At 38.2% G+C, this 12,750-nt stretch overlaps 2 protein-coding genes across 18 annotated transcripts in view; one reads left to right on the top strand and one right to left on the bottom strand.

Annotated features, from left to right (window-relative positions):
- Positions 1–12,750, top strand: part of LOC147571557 (pleckstrin homology domain-containing family M member 1-like) — a 198,821-nt gene that overhangs the window by 106,891 nt on the left and 79,180 nt on the right. For 8 of the 17 annotated variants that reach the window (XM_086696254.1, XM_086696247.1, XM_086696243.1 and 5 more), the window contains one exon: positions 4,649–4,857. The exons of 8 other annotated variants lie outside the window; for them this stretch is intronic. The gene's annotated coding sequence lies outside the window, so the exon portion shown is untranslated. One more of the 17 variants, XM_086696237.1, reaches the window with a different exon arrangement.
- The window catches only part of LOC147571554 (uncharacterized), a 197,300-nt gene continuing 184,919 nt past the window's right edge, over positions 370–12,750 (bottom strand). Inside the window, 9 exon segments of the mRNA XM_086696292.1 lie at positions 370–389; positions 1,455–1,559; positions 2,180–2,233; positions 5,014–5,098; positions 5,101–5,120; positions 6,644–6,697; positions 7,517–7,621; positions 8,227–8,280; positions 10,038–10,142. Of these exon segments, the coding sequence (XP_086552418.1) occupies positions 370–389; positions 1,455–1,559; positions 2,180–2,233; positions 5,014–5,098; positions 5,101–5,120; positions 6,644–6,697; positions 7,517–7,621; positions 8,227–8,280; positions 10,038–10,142 (602 nt within the window).

Genomic DNA, 12,750 nt, shown 5'->3' with positions numbered 1-12,750 from the left:
TCAAATTGTTGACATATACTAACGTCATTTTCAGCAGGAACATCAAGTGTCTATAGTACAAAGCGGGTCAATAATAGATAATAATAGATAATAGCTCTTTAAAAAGAACCTCTTTCTTTAGTGGGATCATGGGGACAGGTTTACAAAGCATAAGCTTTAAAAGGGCCTGCATTAGTATTTAATAATTCATAGTAATGAAAAACATTATTTTATCTTCTCACTAATAAGTGGGCTCATTTTTGTTTATTTTATTGTCTCAACGCCTAACCAAATTCCCCAAATATTTTCCCTTTAATTTTACTGTTCTGACACAGACTTTATTTTCTCTTATGTAAAATTTATTTAAATTTCTATATGGAGATAATTTGCTCACAGGTCTATATCAGAAGCTAGGAATGATATCAGTATTTAAGGAGGTTAGTGAAGTTCACAATTGGATATCTAGGAGACAGTATAATGTGTCTCTTAGAATCATCTGGCTTGGTATTATGCTTCTCACTTACCACTAAGAGACTTCAAACCATCCAGTAACCTATGCTTGTAGACTTTTCCTTTAGCTACGTGGAAACATAAATCAGGTCATACACAAGTAAGTGATGTGGAGATTCACCAAGGCAGCAAGTCATTATTTAATGTAAGGAGGATTTGTAATTTTCTCTAGAAAATTTCCAATTTACTTTCAAATTTTTAAAAATGAAATAGCCACCAATGTATCCACTCTATTCAGTTATTGACACTTAAGCATGTGAATCTTGTAATCTTGGTGCTTTTTTTTAATTCCTTTTCAGCTCTCTAATGTCCTTTTCTGTTCTCTCACCTGGTTAGCACCCAGTATAACTTTTACAATTCCCCATCTATAGAACCACAACTACAAAAGGTACTTCTTAGCCCTGATGGCAGGTTGTGAATAAAGCAGCAACTGATTTCCAACTAAAAATTAATGGAATTCCTTCTTAAAAATCTTCTCTTGAAATGTTTTTATTGTAAAGAATTTTAAATATATACAAAAGTAGAATGGAAACAATGAATCCCCATAAACACTCAGCTTACAGTTACTGATGTTCTACCATTAGATAGCATCCTTTTAAGGTGAAAACGTACCATTCATTTTTTTAAAAAAATTATTTGCATACATAAGTGTATAAATTGAACCATATCACAATGGCTGTACTTTTTCGGTCTTTGTTTTTGTTTAAGTGCCTTTTTCTGCTTCTTCCTTCTCAGTCTATGGTGCAGCCACAAGTCCCTAGATGATTCATGTTAACAACCTAGAATATACCTACATATTATCTATCAGTATGTGAAGATACATAATTACATGAGTGAAATCATTCATACTAAGTAGTTTTTGAAAGCATTTTTTCTATGCTATCAGAAAGTATATAGAAGTTCTCATAAACAAAATAAGAAATGTGTGCTTCCTTCAAGACCATATTAATATTTTAAATGCTCACCATTAACTGGCAGCTTTTTTACGAGCTCTACACATTCCTTATCTGTGACAGTTACTCCCATGTTTTCCAGAACACCTCCTACATCACTGACATCAACCTCTCCCCCTTCAACATAACAAAATGGTCACAGATTAGTAGAGAGAAGGGCCTAACCACAGCCCCCCCCAAACCTGTTGACCCTTTACAGCTTCAGCTACAATAGCTGAATGAGCAAACACACACAATATGTTAACTGTTCGCCACTGTCATTAATTGGGGGTAGAAATAGAATTTCTCTCTTACGCTTAGTAAAGTAATAGACATACTGATGCAGTTTATATAATACAAATTAGGACACTGTAGGCATAAGATCCATTTATTTTGTAAGGATATTCTCTCTCCCCTAATCTCTTAATGATAACAGAATTTTATCTCTGTGAAAGTTTGCTGTATCATCAGCTATGCTAATTCAAATTTAGGCTTTCAAAATCAAGAATAGTGACTATTCTTGGCAAATATTCCAGAAACTAAGAAATTTGCTACTATAAATTCACACAGAAAAATTAGTGCTAAAATGCAAATGTTCTAATGTGTAATTCTGGGCAACTGTATGCAGATATTCATCAATATAGAAGAAAAATGGGTAGAATAGAATAAAAAAGGGAATGTAAAAATGATGGTTCTACATAAAAATATAAATTAGCTAAAGAATAAAGACATTAGATTTATAGAAGCTTCTAATTAACCTGTAATAGTTTCCACTGCTTCCATCAATTTTTTGAGCTCAGTCTTCCCATTAGCTGTAAGAAATACCATAATTTGGCAATATTATAAAAAGATAAAGGAGCTAAATTAAGAAATAGAGATTCTCCCCACAATTTAATCTCACCAGCCAAAAACTTTTATGCAATGGATTGCAAAGAATTCATTCTATGGTAGATAGAGGGTTTACCCAAGAAAGCTTTCTCTGTCTTACACTTGCAGGAATGTTACGGTAGGCTAAGTATGTTGTTGTTTGGTCTCTGATAGCCCTTCTGATGCAAATGCAAGGTTCTTCCCATGATTGATGTTGAAAACATTTTTCATGTTCTATCTTTTACTAATACTTTTCTTTAGTTATTTCAACTATTAACTTGGAATGGCTGGTTATGTGTTCTCAATCTTTTGTTACCAGCACATGCATAAAGTTTGGGTAAATGTTTCTACCTTTCTATGTTTGGGAAAAAAGAAATCATTAGCTAAAGCTAGAGAGTTATAGCAATATGGCATTGTGCCAATATCAGGAAGGATTGGTCAACCCCCTAAGACCAGCTACTTTATTTACTGGGCCAAGTACAAAATGAAAACGTGGGACCCCTTGTTCAAAAATCAGGAAGAAAAACTTTGCTTTTTTTTTTCTTCCACAGTCTTGTTCCCAAACTGTCATGGTGGTGTTTTTGTTTTAGTTTTTGTTTATAAGTCAGCTGGTAAATGTTGCACTGTCACAGGCATGGCATCTTCTAGGGTTGAGTGCAGAACCTCACAGGCACCCTGGGTGGTCCCATTACTCAGCATGCACGAGGCTCACTAGCAGCAGACTTCCTTCCTTCCTCCTGCCGCCAGAACCACACATCTGAAAAGTGAGTCACGTGTCTCACTTTCCAATGCACTGGTTGCCTCAACTCACTATGGACAGGCGACTCCCAAGAGTAATGCAGCCTTGACGTGGGGACACACTAGATACCTGGAAGGGGATGAGGAACAGGCTTGACCCTGCCAGCCCAAAGTGGGGACTGCTGCTGCCACGTCTTGTCACAAGATGCCTTCAGGTACAGGTTGCCAATGCCAGCCCTCCCTGCATCCATGCCCAGGTCCCTGCTGGGGTCAGGGGATGCAGATGTTGCCAGGCATGGTGGTGAAAGGGAGGTTGGCCATACCAGAGGCTGTGGAGTGGTTGACCCAGAATACATCCTGGGGACTAAATGGCAGCGGCAGTCACATGCCTGAGCCAGGGTGCCAAGCCCCAGCCATGCTCTAGTTTCCCATCAGACTTCAATTAGGAAACACAAATTCAAAGATAGAATTGTGAAGACTCTCTTGTGGCACTTGGGCAGCTCAGTCGGTTAAGCGTCCAACTTCAGCTCAGGTCACGATCTCACGATCCGTGGGTTCGAGCCCCGCATCGGGCTCTGTGCTGACAGCTCGGAGCCTGGAGCCTACTTCAGATTCTGGGTCTCCCTCTCTCTCTGCCCCTCCCCTGCTCACGCTCTGTCTCTCTCAGTCTCCAAAATAAATAAACATTAAAAAATTTAAAAGCAAATTATGAAGACCCTCTTGATGGCCAAATCAGAGCACTAAACCCCAAGCATGGCACTCTTGAGATCACGGCTGTGTCCAACTAACCTCACTGGTTGCACACCACCATTCCCCAAAGCAAAATAAAGGAAGGCCTACAATGCCACAAATCTATAAACCAAAAGCCTCAAGAGGATAGCTGACTGCATAAACCATAACCCCTGTTCCTTAGGTCTTTCTAACATTTCTGAGTGATGTTTTAAAACATAATGAGAAGGTAAGTGATTCGACTTGAAGAACGTGAAGCTGGAATGGGCAGGTGACAGAGAAGCCAAGCATGTGCAAGAGAAGCAAAGAAGCCCAAGACTACACCTTTTTTCTGTTAACGAGCCAGTTTCCCCATTGCGGAACTCAAGGCTTGTCTAAGTTGTGGTTGGTTACAGGCTCCTTTAGGCATTAACAGTCCTCAGCTGGGGACAAAGCAAAACTATCTGCTGCAATCTGGTGTTGGGCTTGTTACCTGGAAATATATACTGTTAACCTCAATGAAGATGACTAGGAAACAGTTTTCCTTTATGGATTTATTTTGATTTGATTTCGTTTTATTTTATCTTCTTCAGTTCTAGTCTCACGGAGACTTTTTAGGGAAGGTCTCCTGGGCTTCAAATCACATGGTGCATGTATATTTGAGGCAACTGTCAATGAATACAAAACAAAACACAAAAAGCAGCTAACTACCTACCAATACTCTGATTTCCTCTCAGAGCATAGAATCATAAATGGAAGTGGATGCCCAGACAGATACTACATCTCTACCGCCCCACCTCCGCCTCACATTTATTTAGGTGCAGCCACGTGACCGGTTCTCCACAGAGGAATGGCTACGGAAATAACGCGTGCACTCTCTCTCCTTCATGCTCTCCTTTCCATTCCATTATTAGACAGAAACGATGACAAGGCCTTAAAAAGGAATCCGAGAGGCAAGGAACCTGGGTCCCTGGATCGCTGAATGGAGAAGAGCCACTGTCCATTACCCAAAGATACTCTCGCCTTGGACTTTCACGGGGGAAAGAATTTAACTTCTGCTGCATTTACCCGGGACATAATTTTAGGTTTGTTTTTAAATAAAAATGTAGTTTACCCTAAACAATACGTGATCTGTTCTTAAATGAAGACTGTTCATCCCTATCTTTGCAAATGCTTCTAATTTCTTTTGGTATACCAAATATCACTAGTTAATATACATTCTCTTACACAAGCTCATAAATGTAAACTCCTAAGGCTCATTATTATCTACAATGCTTACCACTAAGTGGCAGATTTTCTGCCAGAGCTTCACGTTCCTTTTCTGTGTGTTCAATTCCCAGATTTTCCAGAACATTGTCTAGGTTATATTGGCTTTAACCATTCCTCCTTAAGAAACAAACAGGAAGTAATCATGAAAAAAAAATTACGTGATTTCCAAAGATTATATATAATTTTTTTTCTCACATGCATTTTAGTATGATAAAAAAAACAAAGAAAAAGTACAATTTATTTGTATTAGTGAACAGGCATATAAGGTTGACTCAGTAAATCACCTAAAATGATGTCAAGAACAACTTAGATAAAATGTTCTGAGGTTGGGGGTGCCTGGCTGACTTAGTCAGTAGAATGTGTGACTCTTGATCTTGGCGTCGTGAGTTCAGGCCCCACATTGGGCATTTAGCCTACTTAAAAAATATTCTGAGGTTGAAGCATTACTGGGTGACAGGCTGTGATTATGTGTTTAAAGTTACTATTTGTAGTATTAAGTAATACTCATCTGTTAAAAGAGGGGCCGAAAGAATACCAATGATAGGACTGTCCCCATCGGGAAAACAGAGAGAGTACTGTGCAGGTCTGTCCCCAAAACAAAGCCAAGGTATCAGCTGAGAGGGATAGTTCAAGATTCAGATCATCAATGTTCTGCTATTGCAATATACAAAAAGTGTATGAAAGATGAAAAGACTATAAAAATGGATTCAATGCTCTCGAAGAGAAAACTGTCATGAACAACACATTCACCACAAAATTCTCCAAGAATGTTGCTGACTGGAATTATTCCAAGTATCTGGGATGTCAGGAGGCCAAGTGCCACCTGCAAGAGGCTTCTCTCATTAAATAGCAGCAAACCTTCTACCCTTTTCCTCTTTCCCTTCCTACTTCCCCTTCTGGTCTCTTTTTCTAAGGACCTACAGGAAGAGGAAGTAAAAAAGCATTTTGGCCACAATACCATGCTTCTTTTCCACATTTGCTGTTGCTGCTATTGTTGTTAACTGGTCTTTAGGAAAGAATGTTTTAGAGAAAATAACTTGAGGGGCGCCTGGGTGGCTCAGTTGGCTGGGCGTCCGACTTCGGCTCAGGTCATGATCTCACAGTTTGTGAGTTCGAGCCCCGCGTCGGGGTCTGTGCTCACAGCTCAGAGCCTGGAGCCTGCTTCCAGTTCTGTGTCTCCCTCTCTCTCTCTGCCCCATCCCCACTCATGCTCTGTCTCTCTCTGCCTTAAAAATAAAATAAAATAAAATAAAATAAATAAATAAATAAATAAATAAAAATAAAAAAGAAAATAACTTGATTTGTGCCATAAAATTATTAAAGGTCACTCCAAAATCCTTTGTATTGTTGTTGGGCAAACGCTCAGAAAAACTGCCTATGATATTCTGTATATTATGTGTTGTATAAATTAGATTTCAAATGATTCTTTGGGGGTGCTATTTAGAAATATTCTCCAAGAGTGAATGGATCCCTTGCAATACTATACCATGGGTGATTATGCAAACGTGCTTAACATAATGAAATAAAAAAATCTAAATACAGGAATGTAGACATGACTCAAAACCTGGTGGTAAGATGTTTGTGTTGATATTTGTGTTGACATTTAGCAGACTTTTCTGCTAATCATGGTTCTTAAATACCTTTTACAGACTTCACACCATCCAACAATCTGTTCTTATACACCTTTCCAGCAGCTATTAGAAAAGAAAAACCATAATTTATATCCAAAGGAAAAGAACATGGACACACAGTTTTTGGGCAACTGGGTAATTCTAGGAGCAATCTTTTTTACTCTTTCCCTAGGAAATCTGTTCTATCTCCTCATCAAATAAAAATTATTTTAGGAAAAAAATTGTGACAAAAATGTACCCAGTGTTCAGCAACCAAGAAGACTGCTGGGAAGACTATACTGTGCAGGAAAAAAAAAAAAAATCACTACTTCTTTGTGTCCCCTCCCCCTTTTTTTTTTAACCTGTGTCTCACTTCCCTCAGTTTCCTTCCTATCATGCAGGCCTCTCAGGGCCGTGACTGGGTAGTGTTATTACAACCTGCATCAACTCTGATGGCAATATGGTTATGGTTAAAGAGCTGGGTTGACAGATTGAATCTGTACGTCAGCAAACTTAATTTGTTTTAAAAATTATTTTCAGTACTTTTTAGGAGAAACAAAGAGACAACAATTTAGAACTGCTGACAATGGGGCGCCTGGGTGGCGCAGTCGGTTAAGCGTCTGACTTCAGCCAGGTCACGATCTCACGGTCCGGGAGTTCGAGCCCCGCGTCAGGCTCTGGGCTGATGGCTCGGAGCCTGGAGCCTGTTTCCGATTCTGTGTCTCCCTCTCTCTCTGCCCCTCCCCCGTTCATGCTCTGTCTCTCTCTGTCCCAAAAATAAATAAACGTTGAAAAAAAAAAAAATTAAAAAAAAAAAAAAAAAAAAAAAAAAAAGAACTGCTGACAATGACCCCACAAAACCAATGTCCCCGGAAAGGCTGTTCTGAGACTTAAATGGCTCACCGTCGATAGGTACCGTCTGTCTCAGCCTCACTAGTTCCTTTTCAGGGAGCTCGATCCCCATGGCTCCCAGGACCTTTAGCAGATCGTTGGCATCAATCTTTTTTCCTTTCAAAAGACAGGAACATCAGTGCGTGACAATTTGGAATCTAATGATTCCAGATAATGAAAAAATGATCACCTTCGGCTCGGAAGTAGCGAGCGAGTAAAAGGAAACACATACAACTACACAGAATCACAGGGAGGCCACAAATAGAACACAGGTCCTTAATCTCCTAAAAGGCATACTCTCTTAGTGATGGATCTGTGTGCATCTAATGCAGCAGAGGGTAGATTTGCTTTTAAGATTGGCCAGCAAGTTAGAATGATGGAAATCATGGAAATTTATAACTTTGGCAGGGGAACTTAGAATTCTGGGGAGATCCTAAATTATGTGATTTTTCTCTTCATATATGCCTATCAAGGTATGGGATTATTTGAATATTAGTGAGGTAAGTGATATTATTGCTTTATTAAAAACATTTGGGCCAGATTTCTTACCAAGACACAGAATCGTCATTGTATTTTTAAAATTTAAGTTGTACAAATAAATACAGCCTAAGACTCTGAAAACAAGTATTCAATGAGACATAATATAAAGACATATAAACAGTTTGGGGCAGTTGAGGAGATATTTTTAAAATAGTACAATTTTATAGTAACTTGCCACTCACCAGAAAACATTTTCAATGCATCCATTAACTTTTTCACTTCAACCTTCCCATTATCTGTTAAGAGAGCCACGTAAATCAAATACAAATCTAACACCGGCACTCATTAGCAATATGGAATTTAAAAAAGAAAGCAATATATGTATACTCCAATATTTTATCCTATATTCATCTTGAGCCAGAAGTTCTAAAATATTACTAGAGCTTTGATTCATTGAACTACAGAAAATTAAACCTCTGGTAGTTAAGGATGAGATATAAAATTAAGTCACCATTTCCCACAGAGTCGGCCTCATGACTCCTATACGTTGGGAAACTCTCCACTGTTTACATCAGGCACAAGGAACAGAATTTACAATTTTTGTGTGCTACATATTAATGTTTGTATCTGGCTCTTACAATTGATCTCCTTATGTAATAAGCTGATATTTAGTAGTTCCTGACTTTTTTTTTTTTTTTTTGACACAGAGTTTCTTACTCCTTTATTCCCTATGAGTAAATTAATGATCACTTCAGTGATTGGCTTGAGATAATTTTAAAAGTAGAGATTCTGTATATTTTTAAATCAATATTTAAAGACATTAACATGAAAGCATATTACAAAGATAGAAATTTGGGATTCTATAGGATCTCAGATTCATTTTTCCTTACTAGACCAAAAACAACTAAGACACTGCATTTGCACACATTATTATGTTTTGTCTAATTTGTAGATGACAAATATGTAAATAGAAGCTTCATGTCACTTTTGTTCTTTATTATCTTCTGGCTCTAAAAGTACAGAGCAGGCCAATATTCATTTTTAAACAATTTATTGAGATATAATTTGCATACCAAACAAATTCATCCATTTCAAGTGTACAAGTGAACAGTTTTAGGATATAGACTGAATTCTGCAACTACCACTGCAATCTAATTTTGGAACGTTTTCATATTCCGCAAAAGAAACCTCATCATAAAAAAAAAGAAGCCTCATGCCATTAATTTGCAGTTCCCATCTACAGCCCCAACCGCAGTCCTAGGCAATCACTAATCTATCTGTGTCAGGGAAAGTGTCAGGACTAAGTGTCAGTATATTATATGAGGACAAGATTTCTAAAAATCCAAATGGAAACATTAATATGTAGTACATACAGATCTGCTTATTCTGGACATTTCCTATAAATGGAATCATACAATACGTGCTCTTTTGTGACTGGCTTCTTTCACTTAGCATAATATTTTCATTGAACCACTGCATTTCAGCCCTCATTCAGCTTCAATTGTATTTCAGTGTTTCTAGTTCTTCAAGGGAACTGCCTGAGAATGTGGCCTTTATTTAGATCATGGAATTTGAAATAGGAGTGGGATATTATGTAGCTTCAGAAAAAGGCAAAATTCTGTATGTGATAGCCTGAGTGTTTGCAGACCGCTCTGAGAAAATGAATGAGTGCTATCATACGGCTTTGGAATGTGCCTCTCATGTTTAGACTCCCACATTTTCTCTTTTATTTTCCTATTTTTTCTGTATTCATCTCCTCTAGACCGTTTTTCATGCTATTTTCACCCCTAATTATTTATCTATTCCCTCACTTTTTGTAGTCCTAATCAAAGAACTATGTTTTTAGCATTCCTTTGGATCCAGAATTAAAAAGATTGATGAAATATGTTAATAAAATGACAAGAAAGAATATTACTTTATTTTCTTTCCGAGCTCATTTCTAAGTTTTTACAAATATCTTCTTATTGGCAAACAAACTTCTTCAGAGATGATTTTAGAGAAGCTCACAACTCAAGTTATATTCAGTGATGCAAAAATTTATATGCTTACTCACCATCAACAGGTAGGTTCTTTATCAAATCGCTATTTTCCATTCCTGTGAGATTCATTCCCATGTTTTGCAAAGCAGTGTCTAGGTTAGCAACATCAACAATCCCTCCTTGGAAGAAAGAGAAGAATGTAAGCAACATTGAATAACCTTAGAATGTGACAATAGCTATGAATTCCTGTGTGTTATAGATATTGGTTTCACCTTAAAGAAAAAGGTCGAATGTATATTCAGTTGTATCTAAGAGTGTCAGTAATAAAGGCGGAATTAGAATTTCCTCCAATGAGTAATTGTGGGAATCCATTTATATAATTAGCTTTTAAAGACTGTGGCAGAACTTCAAGACGATTTACAGAAATACAGAAAACAAAATTCATATGCTTCTGCCAGTAGGAAAGTATTATTTTTGTTTGCTGCACAGTTTACATGGTTCTTTCCTCTGAATAAATTTTCCCAAAAATGTCTAATAATTTCTCTCATCTTGTGAGATTGAAATATATATAGAGTAGAATATGCATGACATACATTTACCATTTTAACCATTTTTCAGGATAGAGTTCAGTGGCATGGAACATACTCACCTTGTTTTAGAACCATCACCCACTATCCATCCCAGAACCTTCTATCTTCCCAGATTAAAAGTCCGTACTCCTCAAACAACACTCCTCATTCCTCCCTACACCCAGCCTCTGTCTCTATGAATCTGACTGCTCCAGGTTATCTTACATTAATAGAACCGTACAGTATCTGTCTTTTTGTGATTGGCTTATTTCACTTAGCAAAATGTCTTCAATGTTCACCATGTTGTAGCCTGTGTCACAATTTCTTTCCATGTTAAGGTTGATGAACACACAGACTGAGCCCATCTCTTGGCTCTTTGAATAGTGCTGGATATACACATTTGGATACGCACTACAAAAGCCTGAATGTCTGTGTGCCCCCCTACCCCCTGCCATTCATATATCGAAAACCTAATTCTCAAATTGATGGTATTAAGAGATGGGTCCTTTGGGAGGTTATTAGGTCATGAGGGCAGAGCCCTTATGAATGAGATTAGTGTCTTTATAAAGGATAACCTGCAGAGATCCCTTGCCCCTTCCACCTTGGAATGATACAATGCGAAGTCACTGTACAAATACAACCCAGAGGAGGGCCCTTACCCGCCATGCTGGCATCCTGATCTTGGGACTCTAGTCCCCAGAACTGTGAGAAATGAACTTCTGTTGTTTATAAGCCATCCAGTCCCTGGAAATTTATTATAGCAGCCTGAATGAACTAAGACACAAGCCCAGAAATGGAATTGCCGAATCACGTAGTAATTTTAAGTTTTTGAGGAACTGCCATACTGGTTTTCATAGTGGCTGCACCATTTCACGCTTCCACCACCAGCGCACAAGTGTTCCAACTTCTCCACATTTTCACCAACACTTGTTATTTTCTGTTCCTTTTTAAAAATTTTAATTTTTTAAATGTTTATTTTTGAGTGGGGGGGAGTGGAGAAAGCATGAGCGGGGTGTGGTGGTGGGGGGGGGGGGGGCAGAGAAAGGATAGAGGATCCAAAGCACAGCCTGATGTGGGTCTCACACTCACGAACTGTGAGATCATGACCTGAGCTGAAGTTGGATGCTTAACTGACTGACTGAGCCATGCAGGCGCTTCTGTTCCTTTTTATAAAATCGCCATCCTATGGGGTGTAAGGTGGCATCTCATTGTAGTCCACTATAAGTCTAATTGCTCATTTGTAGGTAGTCAGAATGCACTGTGGTTGCCCGTAGGGTTTTTTGTTTTGTTCTGTTTTGGTGTTCTGTGACTTGCTTACGATTTGATTAACCAGAGACCTCTGAAGCAACCTTTTAGGACTCATTACGTGCCCTGTGTTTTAGGATCCATGTCTTTGAACAATCACAAAAAATTACCAACTGTTAGGTCTTCAAATTAGCATTTTCTTTCTTTGTCTCTGCTAGCTCTTTTGTATACTGTTGGATAAACGGGCCGATTTTTCACTCTGACCCTCAGGCCTCTTACTCCTCCTTCCTGTTTGTTACTTTTTTGTCTTCATGCTGGAATCTTGGCAATTTTTTCAGAGTTCTATTCCAGTAATCCAATTAATTCTTCATTTCCATCTGCCAATAAAACCATTATGGTTTTAAATTTTCCAGGCTAGACAGTTCATTTCTAGAAATTTTGACTCCTTTCAAATCCATGTTTTCCTGTGCTAGTTTTTAAGAGTATTTCCATTTTCCTTTTGTGAATTCAGTCATTTAAAGCATACTTATTTTATGGTCTATCTAAAATATTTGTGTCATAGGAAGTCTTTGGGCGTTCCACTTTTTATCGTATATATTGGCAAATTTTTTTTAAATATACTTTATTGTCAAATTGGTTTCCATGCAACACCCAGTGCTCATCCCAACAAGTGCCCTCCTCAATGCCCATCAGCCACTTTCCCCTCTCCCCCAACGCCCATCAACCCTCAGTTTGGTCTCAGTTTTTAAGTCTCTTCTGCTTTGCCTCCTTCCCTCTCTAACTTTTTTTTCCCCCTTCCTCTCCCCCATGGCCTTCTGTTAAGTTTCTCAGGATCCACATATGAGTGAAAGCATATGGTATCTGTCTTTCTCTGCCTGACTTATTTCACTTCGCATAACACTCTCCAGTTCCATCCACGTTGCTACAAAAGGCCAGATTTCATTCTTTCTCATTGCCAAGTAGTATTCCATTG

This window comes from Puma concolor, unplaced genomic scaffold (genome assembly GCF_028749965.1).
Source record: "Puma concolor isolate L17-30 unplaced genomic scaffold, mPumCon1.1.hap2 unalloc_scaffold_22, whole genome shotgun sequence".
Lineage (NCBI taxonomy): Eukaryota > Metazoa > Chordata > Mammalia > Carnivora > Felidae > Puma > Puma concolor.
The sequence above is the reverse complement of the archived record's forward strand: the minus strand, read 5'-3'. Positions and strand labels throughout refer to the sequence as shown.